At 33.3% G+C, this 17,341-nt stretch overlaps 2 protein-coding genes across 2 annotated transcripts; one reads left to right on the top strand and one right to left on the bottom strand.

Moving 5' to 3' along the window:
- The first annotated feature begins 4,363 nt into the window (after positions 1-4,363).
- LOC111707417 (cuticle protein 8) lies at positions 4,364-5,403 on the top strand. The gene is made up of 2 exons (XM_023480520.1): positions 4,364-4,471; positions 4,575-5,403. Exons 1-2 carry the CDS (start codon positions 4,466-4,468, stop codon positions 5,337-5,339), a joined length of 771 nt encoding a protein of 256 aa, XP_023336288.1. The 5' UTR covers positions 4,364-4,465; the 3' UTR covers positions 5,340-5,403.
- An 8,727-nt stretch (positions 5,404-14,130) lies between these two features.
- LOC111707410 (cuticle protein 19) lies at positions 14,131-14,581 on the bottom strand (the record flags this gene model as incomplete). The annotated part of the gene is made up of 1 exon (XM_023480514.1): positions 14,131-14,581. A coding segment is annotated over one exon (387 nt), but the record flags the coding sequence as incomplete, so codon positions are not given.
- Between the last annotated feature and the right edge of the window lie 2,760 nt (positions 14,582-17,341).

The raw sequence follows: 17,341 nt of genomic DNA, 5'->3' as shown, positions 1-17,341 counted from the left end.
AGTCCCTTTCAAATCCTTTATTTATCCTTCCTCACAATCCACCCTAAACATTAGAACAGTCCCTTTCAAATCCTTTATTTATCCTTCCTCGCAATCTACCTTAAACATTAGAACAGTCCCTTTCCAATCCTTTATTTATCCTCTCTCACAATCCACCTCAAACATTAGAACAGTCCCTTTCAAATCCTTTATTTTTCCTTCCTCACAATCCACCCTAGACATTAGAACAGTCCCTTTCAAATCCTTTATTTATCCTTCCTCGCAATCTACCTTAAACATTAGAACAGTCCCTTTCAAATCCTTTATTTTTCCTTCCTCACAATCCACCCTAAACATTAGAACAGTCCCTTTCAAATCCTTAATTTATACTTCCTCACAAGCCACCCTAAACATTATAAGAGTCCCTTTCAAATCCTTAATTCATCCTCTCTCACAATCCACCCTAAACATTAGTACAGTCCCTTTCAAATCCTTAATTTATCCTCTCTCACAATCCACCTTAAACATTAGAACAGTTTTCTTTCGAATCCTTAATTTATCCTCTCTCACAATCCACCTTAAACATTAGAACGTCCCTTTCAAATCCTTAATTTATCCTCTCTCACAATCCACCTTAAACATAAGAACAGTCCCTTTCAAATCCTTAATTTATCCTCTCTCACAATCCACCTTAAACATAAGAACAGTTCCTTTCAAATCCTTAATTTATCCTCCTTCACAATCCACCCTAAATATTAGAACAGTCCCTTTTAAAACCTTAATTTATCCTCCTTCACAATCCACCCTAAACATTTATCCCTATCCGTGAACACTTTATCATTTTTGCAGAGTTAAATTTTCTGCAAATAATAATTCTGAGATTTTGGCGAATTTGCATTGTTCATCTGACCCTTGTCGTCCACACCTGGGCAGGGTTTAAAGAGGGAGGATTGTGTAAATTAAAGGGACTGTTGCCTTTATTTCAAGTGGTTCTCTATTATTGAGGAAATGTCCGATTCACAAGTTCACAACGGTACCTTAACCATCATTATCTAATCTAAATTGAATAAGATTTCTATGTTTAACACTTTTAGAATATATAATTTTCTATTTTAGTTTCACAAAAAAAATGGTTTGCGCATTTTGTTAGAGATACTGGGAGAGGTACTGTTGTGAATCAGACAACCTCCGTCGTTAAATAAAAGATTGTACTTGAAGTTACAACGACATTTCCGAAACAAGGATAAAAAGAAGGGGAAAAAGGAGAAGTTAAAAAATTTATCAAAGAAAAATTGTTAAATATTATTCATGCATGAATAAAAACTGTACATTTCATCTGTGCGTTCTTGCCAACTGTACAGGGAAACTGTACACTGTACAGTGTAAACTATACACTTTATCTGTGCTCTGTACACTGTACAGTGTAAACTATACACTTTATCTTTGCTCTGTACACTGTACAGTGTAATCTATACACTTTATCTATGCTCTGTACACTGTACAGTGTAAACTTTAGACTTTATCTGTGCTCTGTACACTGTACAGTGTAAAATATACACTTTATATGTGCTCTGTACACTGTACAGTGCAAATTGCACACTTCATATGTGTTCTGTACACTGTACAGTGTAAACTATACACTTTATCTGTGCTCTGTACACTGTACAGTGCAAATTGCACACTTTATCTGTGTGCTCTGTGCACTGTACAAAGTAAACTGTGCACTTTTGACTGGACATTGAACACTGTACACGCTTGATAATTACACTCTGCACTTACCCAATTATACTTTTACCTTACTATCAGAAGAAATAACTAATAGAAAAATGGAGAGGATACAAAGACAGAAATGGATAAAAATAAAGAAAAATAAAAAGGCGAAAAAATTGGAAAAGTGGAAAAAAAATAAAAAAAATAAACAAAGAAAAATAAAAATAACAAAGAAAAAAAAACTGAAATGTTGGCAACCATTTCTTTTAGCAGAAGTTTTTGCAGAGCTTGTTAGTGAGATTTTTCTAATCTATTCCTTCAGGTCCAGTATCTTGGGACCTGTGTTTTTATCCCTGTTTACGTCAAATTACCCCGTCGGAGAGACGGGATAGTGAGGACAGGGGGAAATGCAAAAAGTGTCTCCACTTATCTTGAAAACCAATCTAAACACTGCAGCAGGGGCAAAAGACATCTAGCAGATTTTAAGACACATTTAAAAATCCCAAATGTTGTCCAAAAAATTTCTCACAAATTTTTGGAAACTTCAGAAAAAAATAATTTGATCATTTTTTTTATTTTTGTATAAATTATGATAGATTCCTGAACTGAAAAGTAACAGGGAGCAAATACAAACAAAAATAGAGCTATTAACCCGTCTTATCTTTCTAGCTATCTATCTATATATTTATATATAGTTTCAGAGTTATTTACATATTTACTTTGTCTCTAACTGTGTAGGAATCTTATTTAATAAATAATATATGAAATATTATAGATATCATACCATACTATACAATTATCCAACTATCCAATTATCCAACTATCCAACTATCCAACTATCCAACTTTCCAACTATCCAACTATCCTACTATCCAACTATCCAACTATCCAACTACTCAACTATCCAACTATCCAACTATCCAACTATCCAACTATCCAACTATCCAACTATCCAACTATCCAACTATCCAACTATCCAACTACTCAACTATCCAACTACCCAACTATCCAACTATCCAACTATCCAACTATCCAACTATCCAACTATCCAACTACTCAATCATCCAACTATTCAACTACTCAACTATCCAACTATTCAACTATTCAACTATCCAACTATCCAACTACTCAACTATCCAAATGTATGCTCCTTGATTTTTTTTTAAAGATTTTATATTTTTATTAGTTGTAGATTTAAACACAAGTTGCATCATCTTTATGAAAAAAAAACTAGTTTAGGAAAATATTATTCTAAACCAAAAGTGCATTTGGGTTTGGCCAATTTTAAAACCAACTTTGGAATCAGAAAAGCACTAAAACGAAGAAAAAATTGGAAAGAAATTTATTTTTAAATCGAATTGACCCAATTCCATACCAAACCTAATTCACTGCCCTCGCACAGTAGGAAATAAAATATAAAGAAGTTTGACTAGGAAAAGCTCCAAAAGCCCCCAAAAGGGTCAAAGTTCCAAATGCGTGGTCATCAATAAGAGAATACAAAGAAAAAAAGTTTTATTTTAAATAAATTTAGAAAAAAGAAGATTTTTTTTTAAGAGAAAAATTTTAGGTTTTAAAAGATTTAAATTTTCGTGTCTTTCCTTTTTTGCGGCTTCTCTATCAATTTCTTACCAGCATGCTACCAGACTTGCCATCCCATCAAATAAATTTGAATTTAAAGAAATAAATTGGATTACAGGTTTGTGTAGTTGTAATATTTTACCTAGTGATTTCACTTCCCTTCCTTGCTCTTCGATTCTACACTGTACAGTGCAAATTGNTGTCTTCTTGTCTTCTTGTCTTCTTGTCTTCTTGTCTTCTTGTCTTCTTGTCTTCTTGTCTTCTTGTCTTCTTGTCTTTTTGTCTTCTTGTCTTCTTGTCTTATTGTCTTCATGTCTTCTTGTCTTCTTGTCTTCTTGTCTTCTTGTCTTCGACTTGTCTTCTTGTCTTCTTGTCTGCGTGTCTTCATGTCTTCTTGTCTTCTAAGATTGCATGAGTAGAGTATACTAATTATTAACTGCACTACTATAACCTGTATGTGTAAGTCTCGATAATATTATAGAATTTGCAAAACCAAAAATAGAACGCGCAATGCAAAGAATATACTATACAGTATACTTCTCATACACGTGCACAAACATGTGCAATGTGGAAGAACAGTAAAAAGCACGTAAAGGCCAACTAATTGAAATTGTGTTAACAATAAAAATCATGTTTATAATTGAGATAGATGCGTACTGTGAAGTTGCATGTATCATTTCAATGTTAGCAATACTGATATGCAATATATATGCAATATATATGCAATATTAACATTGTAAAAACATAATTAATCATGAACTATGATATTACAATATCTACATCTAAAAATATATTAATATCAATTTCATCTATATATAGATTTTAACACACGTACATCCTCATATACATTTATATATATTAATAAACATGAAAACTTAGAAGCTACTCTGATTATTGCTTTATATATATATATATATAATATTCATTAATGTATATGTATTTTTATATGTACGTATATATATATAGGTATCTTGAAATGTATGACGCCATGAAAACCGCGCCTTTAATAACCAGTTCAAGCCCCTACTACCATCAATAGGTCATGACATTTAAATAGTTAACGGAAAAGTATGAACCATCGAAGCAGGGGGCGCCCATATGCTCCGGCGCCTCAAGGCGCCACTTCTAGGCGCCGGGGTATATAAAGCCAGGGCTTACACTGGAAAAGTATCAGTTGATCATTCACAAAGACAACAACATGAAGGTGAGTAATATTTACTAAAAGATTATTAATTTGAAATATGCCAAATTCATTTATAAGTTTCTAGATTTTATTTAAATATTAATATTTACATTGTTTGAATTAGGCTTTTATCTGCGCCGCTCTGCTGACCCTAGCAGCTGGTGATCAATCTCACCATCAGTCCATCAAGCTTGGAAATGCTCCTTCTGTCTCTTCCTCTGTATTTAAACCTCACTTTGCTGGTGTAGCATCTGTAGTTAGCCAGCCTCATGCTGCTCCTCAAGCTGTTGATGCTTATCATAATACTGAGAAGTATGCTGCAGGAGTACATGCACCTGCTGCTGTTCCCCATGGTGCTGGATATGCCCCTGCTCCATACCATGCTGCCCCTATCCACCATGCTGCTCCTTATCATGCTGCCCCCGTCCACCATGCTGCTCCCTACCATGCTGCCCCTGTTGTCCACCATGCCGCTCCTTACCATGCAGCTCCCGTCCACCATGCCGCCCCTGTCCACCACGCTGCTCCCTACCATGCTGCCCCTGTTGTCCATGCTGCCCCTGCCCCTTATCATGCCCCTGCTCCTTATCACGCCCCTGCTCCCTATCACGAGGAGAAGGAGACCCCTGAGCCCTACTCCTACACCTATGGAGTTTCTGATGACTACTCTAAGGCTGCTTTCCAGGCTGCTGAATCTGCTGATGGCAGTGGTGCTGTTGTCGGATCTTACTCTGTTGCTCTTCCTGATGGCAGAACCCAGCACGTTAAGTACACTGCTGACCACTACAATGGATATGTTGCTGATGTATCTTACGAGGGAGTTCCCGTCTACCCTGAGGTTAAGGCCTATGCACCTGCTCCTTATGCCCCTGCACCATACCATGCTTAAGTATATGATGTAATGCAGGATATTTATCTAATATTTATTTGAAATATATCTCGCAGATATTCTATATTATTTTTTTTTTTACAAACTTTGTTAAGGGGACACAACACTTTAGAGACGATTGTACGTAATTTGTTCAGTCCGTTTTCTTATACTCAGGGTACCTTGTAGGCTAAAACTGGCTTTTATCTGTGCTTAATCATTTATTAAACCAACAAAAACTCAATTGAGTGCAGAAACCAAAAATCAAGCTTCAACTCGCAATTTTTAATAGTTTTTGGTCGTCTTTACAGTCTCATCCTTTGTGGGTAACCCTATACCTCCTGTAGGGAGAAACTATGCTAGTAAGCCTCTTTCTTTTTTTCTTAATAAAAAATGCTAAGCTTAAAATTATTAAGGTTAAACTTGTACTTTTTTTGACGAATGAAAAAAAAAATTATAAATTAAAATTGGAGTACTATTAAAGAGGGCATTATTACACATACGGGCAGGAGGGGGGGGGGGGTGATGTTTAAATTATAATAATAATAAAGTGTATTCAAAAATACCAAGTGAATTCACAAAAAACCGAAAATGTACAAATTTCTTGTGACCGGGTATTTTAAAGAAAAGGTCATAAAAAGTAAACAGCCTCAATTCAATCGTTTAAAATTATATATTTAAAGGAGAAGGGGTCTGGTAAATGACTCCCCGTCCCTTCCCAGTACGGATAGGGGGGGAACAGTGTGAAAAATGCACTTTTTTAACACAGTTCGCTGATTTAAAAAATCTGATTTGATTTATGTTCTACGCAAATGGTTTCAATAAAAGCATTATTTATGATTTTCTTTGTGCAGGAATATGTGATTAGATATTGTCAGCAGTAGTTTGGTGTAGAGATTATTAAATATTATCAAAATAATAAACAAATGAATAAAATATATATATTTTTTTCTATAATTCGAATAAATTACTAAAAAACCTATAAATAAGGCATTTCAATGGTTTGTCTATTAGTTTGTCTGTTTTTGTTTGAATCCAATCACGTGTAAATGGATGAACTGAATTTTTTGTGGAACCTCACATGGTCACATGGTCACATGACCCGTCCCTGTAAAGTTTTATCCCATGAAAGGAATTGGGTCGTTGTCACAAACTATGATTTTCTTATCTAAATATCTTTGCAACCCAATGCCGTAGACCTTAGATATTTCAAACTATGAATTCTGTTAGATGAAATAATCTAGAAGTTTGAAATATCAAAGGTTTACACCATCAGGTGGAAATCATATAAGTATTAGAAAATCAGAGTTTGTTACAAAGACTCAATTCCTTTGCATGGTCAGTTGAAATAGGACAGAAAGTAAAACTTTAAAGATAAAAAATATTTCTAAAAAAAGTTATATTAAACTCAAAAAGGTTATCAATTGTAGAGTAAAGTGCGTTTTTTGGGTATAGTTAAGCTTAACTTTTCCGATGTTTAGGAAAAACACCTTTAACTCACAATAGTTAAACACAAATTGTTTAAAAAAACATACATTCTATAGTTTGAAGATATTTGAGTAAGAAACCGAAGAGAAAATGGAAATAATTCGGCATTGCTTCAGATACAAAGGTTGCTTTAAAGCAATTCAAATTGCTGTTTTTGGTCATATATTTCACTTAGGTTGGTTATTAATTCTGTTGTTTGGTTATAGTGTTCAACTTTATCCTTTTTTACACTCGTTTAAGCTGGTCCAGTAAAAATGTTTCTTACAACACTATTTTTCATGAGTATATTTATTCCTATTAAAAAATATTTTTCAAGTAAAAAAAACACGAACAAAAATAAACATAAAAATCCGACAAGAATGGACTTCAACAAAAATTTAGATTATTTGATTTTACTATTTTTCACCCCAAGCACTAATAAAAGTTAAAAACAATTTTTTCCGACATAGCTAGATCTGCTTCCTCTTATTATTGAGGATCATAAAGCTGCTCAGCGACCTGAGGATCCTCAAGCTGCCCAGCGTGGAGAAGATCGTCAAGCTGCTCAGCGAAGAGAGGATCATCAAGATGCTCAGCGAAGGGAGAATCATTAGGCTGCCCAGCGAGGAGAAGATCATCAAGCTGCTCAGCGAGGAGAAGATCATCAAGATGCTCAGCGAAGGGAGGATCATTAGGCTGCCCAGCGAAGAGAAGATCATCAAGATGCTCAGCGAAGGGAGAATCATTAGGCTGCCCAGCGAGGAGAAGATCATCAAGCTGCTCAGCGAGGAGAAGATCATCAAGATGCTCAGCGAAGGGAGGATCATTAGGCTGCCCAGCGAAGAGAAGATCATCAAGCTGCTCAGCGAGGAGAAGATCATCAAGCTGCTCAGCGAGGAGAAGATCATCAAACTGCTCAGGGAGAAGAGGATCATCAAGCTGCTCAAGGTGTTCAGTCCTCTTGAAAACAGTTCCTGACATTAGCTTGAGTTTGTTGGGAGCTTGTTCATTCCAAAGGAAACAATTCAGTTCTTGCAAAGGATTTTGCCCATATATTGTCATCCCTAAGAACTTTTCAGTGGCTTCCCATAGCTTGCTCACAACAGAATATTTGGTCAAAGTAGACCCGACATTTTTGGTTTGAAAATCTTATATGAAATGTTTTAATTCAACCTTAGTGCTGTTTCATAATTGATGTAAAACTATAACCAAATTCCACAATTTCATGTATAACCATCTTTCGGACCTACTAAAGATCTTTATGGAGCTCTTGAATTGCATTTCTTAGCTCTAAAATTTCAAGAATGCATTATTTTTATGTTGTTAGACAGTTTTGATAAATTATCAACGCTATTTCAACCATTCTATTTGCTTTGTGTAATGTGAATGGGCTCGTTTTGCTTCAAGAGTTATCTTATCTTCTCATCAGTTCTGATTTGGAAAAGTGTAATAAGTAAGAATTTTTTATTATACATTAAAATTAGTGTTCGCGAAAAAATAAAGAGGGTGTAAGCTTCTTTCGAAAAATATTCGATTGTGATTGCTACTAATCTTACGTCTGTATAAGGAGAAAATGGTTAAAAAGGACTCATACCGAAGAACATAGCGTCCATACAAATTCAGAAAGTTGCAATATTCGACACGGATCGTAAAAAATCAAGTTAATTCCAAAGAAATTATTCAGATATTACAACCTAAAATCATAGATTTTTTTGACGCATTCATAAATAGTTGATATTTCATAATAAATTTTATTTGTTATACCTACAACGCAATTAAAACGACGATTAACTAGTTGGTCGCAATTGTCTCGCTCTCGACTTTTCTGTTGTTCCATGTTATAGGAGAGACACTTAGTGGACAAAAATCCTCGCTTTAAGTGTGCATTGTATACATAAAACAAATAAAATATAATATCACATTCAATTATATACTCTAACAATGGTTAGGGGGCTAGGGAGATTTTAAAAAAAGTTTTAAAAGTATGACGGAAAATGTTTGGAAATATTTGTTTATACTTTTGTATTATCATGTGACACATGTTAAAAAATAAATTTTACAAGGAAATTAAAAAAATACGTAAGACAAAGTTAAGACAATTTTAGATTTTTTGAAACACCTAGCCATTTGAACGCCCTTCACTCTACCTTATGCTTTAAAAAAATGTGTTGAAAAATTTTATGTATGAAGTTGAAAAAGTTCGAGCGTTCTAATGTTCACAGTTTTTAATCCTAACCCTGCTGGGGTACTTGAAGACCAGGATAAATCCCATGTTTTTTTATACATTTTTCCTTTCAATGGTAATCATGGACATGGAGAATGAAGATCAAGTTACTAGGGATGTTTGTAGATCGTGGTAAGGGGGGGGGGGGTAATTACCCCTAATATTCTAGAGGGGGGGGGGTAATTACCTCAAGGATTCTAGGGGAGGGGGGGTAAGTAACCCCAATAACCCCCCTTATTTACGCCAATGTTCTTGGTGATGTGTCACCTTAATTATGTTTGTAAAAAAATAATAGTATAGAATATCTGCGAGATATATTTCAAATAAATATTAGATAAATATCCTGCATTACATCATATACTTAAGCATGGTAAGGAGCAGGGGCATAAGGAGCAGGTGCATAGGCCTTAACCTCAGGGTAGACGGGAACTCCCTCGTAAGATACATCAGCAACATATCCATTATAGTGGTCAGCAGTGTACTTAACGTGCTGGGTTCTGCCATCAGGAAGAGCAACAGAGTAAGATCCGACAACAGCACCACTGCCATCAGCAGATTCTTGCTAGGGTCAGCAGAGCGGCGCAGATAAAAGCCTAATTCAAACAATGTAAACATTAATATTTAAATAAAATCTAGAAACTTAAAAATACATTTTACAGATTTTAAAAATAATAATTTTTTAGTAAATATTATTCACCTTCATGTTGTTGTCTGTGTGAATGATCAACTGATACTTTTCCAGTGTAAGCCCTGGCTTTATATACCCCGGCGCCTAGTAGTGGCGCCTCCGTAGGCGCCTGTGCACTAGGCGTTTCAATCAGCTGATTTGTATTTGAACTTCAGTTTTTCTATTTTATCTGAAGATTTCGTACAGCCCACTTGCAAAATAGAAAACTTTCACTTTTAAAATTTTTTTTTATACCGAATAACACGGCGTTCATACAAATTGAGAAAATTTCAACATACGACTTAGACCGTAAAAAATCAATTTAATTTCAAACAAATCATTCAGATATTACAACCAATAGTCATCGATTATCTTTCGCCACATTTATATATAGCCCAATCACCATAATAAAAAGTAAATGTTATGATCTGAGAGTTACTTACAAAAACATTTATTCCTGTTTCGAGGATTTTTGGTAATGAAGACGACATTTTCATATTTTCCAGGAATGTTCGAAAACAAGTTGTAAGCTAAATATTATTTAAAAAAACAAAATCAAAACTAGTATGAAATATCAAATATATCCAAATGTGGCGAAAGATAATCGATGACTATAGGTTGTAATATCTGAATGATTTGTTTGAAATTAAATTAATTTTTTTACGGTCTAAGTCGTATGTTGAAATTTTCTCAATTTGTATGGACGCCGTGTTATTCGGTATGAGACGTCTTTAACAATTTTCTCCTTATAGACGCAACAGATAGAAGTAAGATTAGTAGCGATCAAAAGCGCTTTTTTATCGCATTAAGCCTATACCCCCTTTTATTTTTTGCGAACACTCCCTTTAAAGAATTATCTTACCCCTCCTTTTACACCTAGATCAGCCCATGATGAACAACTAAATCATATTATCAAAACCACTTGAGATTAAAACAAATAAAGCTATTAGACTAGTCACTAAACTTCTACTGAAGGGTCAGAGGTGTGTGTGATGATATATTGTATATTAATGAAGATGAATTAGTAACCCTTGATGGCAAAGGGATAAGAGGCAATTGGCCGCAGTTAAAAAGGGTGTCCAAATATTTAATGTTTCCATCATGTAGATAGTGTATAATAAGGTTTATATTGAAATCTACCATCAATATAATTTCTTCAGGGAATAGGAATAAAGGGAAAGGAAATGGCGCTGGTCTGGCATGAGAAAGCCAGTCGCACTGCTTTGCAGACGAGTTCGGTATTCCTTACATACACTCTTCTGGTACAGACGCACAACATGATTACAGTCAAGGAAATTGCAGAACAATAATGTCAATTATAATTAAGCTTGAATAACGACCAGTTTATCGTAAACTTTAATCAAATTATATTCTTTGCATGAAAATTTGGCTTAGTGTTACACACCGGACTAACCAGAGTAAGACGCGTTCGGTTTCTTCTATTTGAAGTCATATGTGTTTTGGTCTATAACTAAACAATCTTTAAACTTACAAATTTGTTAGTTTTATACTTTTCATTCAAAAAGTATATGCCGGCAAAAAAGTATAAAAAGAAGAAAGGCTAAAAAGTTATGTTTAATAGGTCAAATTGTGATTGAAAGTCACAGCTTTCTGGAATATTGACAGAACCGTTAAATCCACGTGGTTAATAATAATAATAATAATAATAATAATGTTAAATAATATATTACATGTATATTAAACTTATTTTTAAGTAAACAATTCACAATAAACAAATGTACTCTCCTAGACTGTACAAATACCGAGATTCGTGTGTACAGTAAATTTCACGACTGAAGATATACAAACCTGATCATTATAGTCTAGTTTAGAACGAAGTAATTTTAGTAAGGTAGACATATCCACTTGCAATGATATTGAGGTTAAAAGATATATATGACAAATAACGCACTTTACTCTAAAGTTAACTCTACTATCTACTTCTTGTAATTTTTTCATTTCAACCTCAGTTTCTTGTATTAATGTTTGTTTAATTTCGTGTTTTCCAAATCCATGAAAACAGAAAAAAGATAAATCTGCGAAATTTATTTGTTATTTATGAATTAAAGTCGAGAAATCTGCAGTATAGATGGAGCAAGAATAAAAAGTTTAAATCGAAGATGAGCACTAAACGTCCTGAAAGCCTAGTTATAAAGAAAACATTACAATCTTCAGTGCAGGAAGTTTTCATCCAAACTCGTCTTACTTATATTGGAGACCAACTTAAGAGAAAATCTTATAGGAGACAGAAATTTCGTTTAATTGTCTCCTGTGGATGAACGCGAAATTCACTTTGTTAAAAGTTCCTGTATTTTTTCTTAAAATTTTTACATTTCTTTTAATCAATTTTGTGTAAGAGATAACGTGAAAAATAAAAACTTTGCATGAAATAATCTGTCTGTAGAGATGGGCATTTGTGTATTTTTTTGTTCATCGTATTTGAACGACCCATTTCGTTAGTTTTTTTTCAATGGATCAAAAAATGTATTTCGTTTGTTTTTAAAATCATCGTTTATTTTCTATGCTATTACGTTCGTTTTCTCATGAAACTATAGTTCTGTAAAATTGTTCGTCCAGTAAAATCGTTTGTTTTTTAAAAACGTTCGTTTAACAAAATCGTTCATTCAGAAAAAAAGATTTTTTTCAAAACTCTGTTCGAAAAAATCGTTCATTTAGTAAAAAAAGATAGTTTAAAAAATTTGTTCCAAAAAAATCGCTAGTTCAGTGAAAAAACAAAAGCTTTTTTTAAAGTCTTTTGGAAAATTCGTTTGTTCAGTAAAAAAATAATAATTTTTTCAAGTTTGTTTGAACAATCTCAAATTGTTCGTTTTTTTCGTTAGTTTTTCAAAAATGATAATTTTACATATTTCTTAATAATCCATTTTCGTTCGTCTGTCGTTCGTTTTTTTCTAAACGACACTCTTTTTCACAAAAAAATCGTTCGTTCTAAAAATATTTTTGTTCGTTCATAAAAACGATGCCCCTCTCTATCTGTCTGTCTGGATCTATCTATCTATCCTTCTATCCATCTATATATCTATCTATCTATCTAATTTACTTGTTTTCAATACTTTGATACTTAGAAGGGAGTTTTACAAATCTGCGAAAACACTGTCGTAAAAATTTAGCTATGATTCTAAAATGTACATAGATATTCGAAAAACCCTTTAAAAAAATTGAAACAATTGATTATAATTTTCTAAAATATTTGTTGAAAGCTGTCCGGCTATTTTTTAAGAATCAGCGAAAAAAAAACGTTATATAGCTGAAGCACAAATTTTTTTTGCAAATTCTAAATATTTAGTGAAATTTTTGCAAAATATCTGCAAAAAAATCGGACTTTAAGAGCTCTCACACAAAAATCGAGCAGATTTTGCCAACTCTCCTTTTAACCTTTAGCTAGAAACAGACACGTAGTATTTTTAAATGTTTATGTCTAAGCCTAGAAAAAAAGGATTTATGATTTGTGAGGTAAAACCAAAGGCCAAAGTGTTGAGACACTTAAAAGTTGAGTTTGTATGCAAATTTAATAACTCAGGTTTGTCTATATCTCAGTGGGCATAAGTCATGAACCTTTGATATTTTAATCATTTGCAATTGCAAGTCAGCATTTGAAAAATCAAAGGTTGCCACCACACAAAGATTCATAAATCTAATTAAAACCATGCATCAATTTTCAATTGTCTAATGTCTTTTTTATTAATTTTTGTCCCTCAATTTGAAGTTAATGCGACAAAAAGTAACCAATTCAGAGTAGCATTATCATAGCTGTGTTTATATGTAAATATCTTAATAAACCTTCATTTGTTTGATTCTGTGCTGAAACTTGAATGAAACTATCAATTTTGGTAAATTTGCTTAAAAATATTATTTTTTTGCGTAAAAAAATTACGTTTTCCGCAATACTTCCGATTTTGTGCAAAAAAAATGCGCAAAAACGCGCTAAAGATGTGGAAAAGTTCGCAAGACATATGGTCATATTAATTTAAAGGAACTGAGCTTTTGCCACGAACTCTGTTTTTGTAATCCCAATATCTTTTCAACTCAAAATCGTAAATCTTTGATATCTCAAACTATGAATTATGTTAGACCAAATAGTCTAAGTTTGAAGTATCATAGGTTTACACCATCAGTTTGCAAAAATATATAGGGATTAGAAAATTTGAATTTGTGGCAAAAACTCAATTGCTTTTTAACATGCTTTCCCTTGCACTCGTCATTTCCCCTTAGATTTAATTTTATATGATGGATAGAAAAGAGTTTGCAGGTCACGTTAACAATGTATAGTTACAAATTTTATTAAAAAAACATAACATTTTATTATTAAGAATTAGAATCTTGATATGTTTGATCAAAATTGAGAAAGCAAATAAGAAAGAAGATAAGTTATGTAAACTAATTTACTTTTCATGTATAGTGACACTTTAATTTTGTATATAAAGCAAACAATAATATAGAATAATTGCGAGATATATTTCAAATAAATATTAGATAAATATCCTGCATTACATCATATACTTAAGCATGGTAAGGTGCAGGGGCATAAGGAGCAGGTGCATAGGCCTTAACCTCTGGGTAGACGGGAACTCCCTCGTAAGATACATCAGCAACATATCCATTGTAGTGGTCAGCAGTGTACTTAACGTGCTGGGTTCTGCCATCAGGAAGAGCAACAGAGTAAGATCCGACAACAGCACCACTGCCATCAGCAGATTCAGCAGCCTGGAAAGCAGCCTTAGAGTAGTCATCAGAAACTCCATAGGTGTAGGAGTAGGGCTCAGGGGTCTCTTTCTCCTCGTGGTAGGGAGCAGGGGCGTGATAAGGAGCAGGGGCATGATAAGGGGCAGGGGCAGCATGGACAACAGGGGCAGCATGGTAGGGAGCAGCGTGGTGGACAGGGGCGGCTGCAAAGTGAGGTTTAAATACAGAGGAAGAGACAGAAGGAGCATTTCCAAGCTTGATGGACTGATGGTGAGATTGATCACCAGCTGTCAGGGTCAGCAGAGCGGCGCAGATGAAAGCCTAATTCAAACAATGTAAATATTAATATTTAAATAAAATCTAGAAACTTGAAATTAAATTTCACAGATTTTAAAAATAATAATTTTTTAGTAAATATTATTCACCTTCATGTTGTTGTCTGTGTGAATGATCAACTGATACTTTTTCAGTGTAAGATCTGGCTTTATATACCCCGGCGCTTAATAGTGGCGCCTCCGTAGGCGCCGGTGCTACTAGGCGTTTCGATCAGCTGATTTGTATGTTTCAGACTTTTCCCGTTAAAGATTTAAATGTCATGACCTATTAATTTTTATATTTAGTTTATAAACATGAACTATAGAGATTTAATAGAACATTCAAACTACAGTAGTGCTTCGCAAACACTATTTATGATTAGTAATATTTAAATTTAATATTTATAATTTTTTTTCAATATTTCATTTTTTCAAACAAAAACTTATTTTTGTGTTTTCGATCCCTAATTTGTCGGCCCTGTTTGTTTTTTGCTAACGCATTTTATTCCGTATTGCAGAAAATGAAAAAATAGGCCTGCATAAGATGCTTGAACTTGAGATTCAAAGAACACAAATTTGACTTCTGGACAAACTTTTAAAATCTTTTTTATTTTCAAAAGTTTAAAAATTGCAAACTGCATCTAGGAAAAACAAAGTTATCACGATATTGTAGTCTTCTTGTTGATAATGCAAATATATGGGTTCACAAAAAATTCTGCGTCGATTGAAGACGATTAAAAAGTCGTTAATTAATTTCCATGTTTATTGGGACACCCTGTAATAAGCCTTTTATTCATTTTGACCTTTAAGAACTCGTCTTTAAAAATATTACAATTCATATCAATATTTAATATTGTTTGACATTTTCAGGAATTATTTTTTTTCATTTTTCTTTTCATGACAAAGTTACCAAGATTCCTTATTCAATTATTATTGTATTGTGGTAGGACAGCGGAGATATTGTCTTTTTCTAATTATATTAGGATCAAGATTGTATATTAGGATCAAGGTTGTATATTAGGATCAAGGTTGTATATTAGGATCAAGGTTGTATATAAGGATCAAGGTTGTACATTAGGATCAAGGTTGTATATTTTCTTGAAAAATAATCCCCCTTTCTTTTGAAAATATTGTTTACCCAAAAAGTTTTCGAAGGTTTTTCTCGCTGAATTAGGGAATTTTAGGTGAAAATAATTAAATTTGTTTTCTGTCAACAGTGTATGTAGGGATTTTTGAATAACAATATACACATATTGATATTCAAAAAGGACGAAATTTTAAGAAAAATAATTTCGCAAAAAAATTCAGCGAAAACCAAAGCTGCAGCAATTAATTTCGCAAAAAGCCTTGTGGAATTCTCTGCTCTGAGAGCACAGCGTTAGAAGTTTTATTTTATCATAATTAATAATTTCTCTTCCCTATTGTTTTCGCAAAAGTTTCGCATTTTTTTGCTTTTTTTCGCAAAATTTTCACATTTCTCATTTTGCGAAAGTTTTTCGCATTTTTCGTTTGTCGTTTCAAATTAAAGCAAAGTTTTGCAAAAATGCGAAATTTTTGGTAAACGATTTAACCTTTTCGCAGGAAACCTAACATAAAAGACGACTGTACGGGTTTTAATTAGTCTTTTCACTAAATTTCTGGTTCCCTGCAACTGTAAACTTAATTTTCTGGTAAATAATCAATGTTGTCATTTTAAATATTTAATTTTATGAGTTAAAGGTTGTGATTAAAGTTGTATTCTTTGAAGGTAACTATGGTTAAATATTCCTACTCGAAGGACTTTTTTACTGGTCTAAAATTACCTTAATTTTAGTAATAGATAAAAAAATATTCAAACTATTCAATATTTAATATAACGAAGTAATTTAGCTTCATCCATTTTATTTTTATATTTTTGCAAACGTGATGTTACCTGTAACTATATTTTTGGACTATGACAAGACTTGAATACTGGGTTCAATTTGATGTTTTGGTTCAAGTCTATTCACATGGTTGTGTTTTTCTAAAAACAACCATTGTACATTAGTATACAGCAAAGGGTTACCACTGTAAAGACGACACACAACTGTAAAAATTTAACGATTTGAAGCTTGACTTTTGGTTTCTGAATTAAATTGAGTATTTGTTGGGTTACTAAATGATTAAGAACAGAAATAAGCCAGTTTTGACCTACACATGGAACCCTGAATGCAAGAAAACGGACTAAACAAATTCCTTACACTCGTCTCTGAATTTGGTAACAGGCTCAATATCTAATGATAAAATTACTATGATTTTTAAATAGAATTCAAGTGCTAATTAGAAGAAACATTCATAAGATAGGGTGTCTGTTTGTTTGGAAGTCCAATCATAACTCAAAACTCATGAACTCCTTAAATGGTTTTTAATCGGGGAACTCTATTGTGAACCCAACTCAAAGGGTTCTCAACTGTAGTATTGTACAATTTATTGTTCCCAAGCGGAGAAATAAAGCCTAACAATCCAATCCAAGAATAAAGCCAAACAATCAAACCCAAGCCCAAGAGGATATTGAACCCTTAGTATGTTTGATAGTCTGATTGTGAGTATTCAATTGGCTAGACCCGCAAGGGTATTGAACCCTTTCTTATCTGGTATATATCAAGAGTACTGTTAAAGGGTGGAGCTATGG

This window comes from Eurytemora carolleeae, unplaced genomic scaffold, assembly GCF_000591075.1.
Source record: "Eurytemora carolleeae unplaced genomic scaffold, Eaff_2.0 scaffold272, whole genome shotgun sequence".
In the NCBI taxonomy this organism is placed as follows: Eukaryota; Metazoa; Arthropoda; class Copepoda; order Calanoida; family Temoridae; genus Eurytemora; species Eurytemora carolleeae.
The sequence above is the reverse complement of the archived record's forward strand: the minus strand, read 5'-3'. Positions and strand labels throughout refer to the sequence as shown.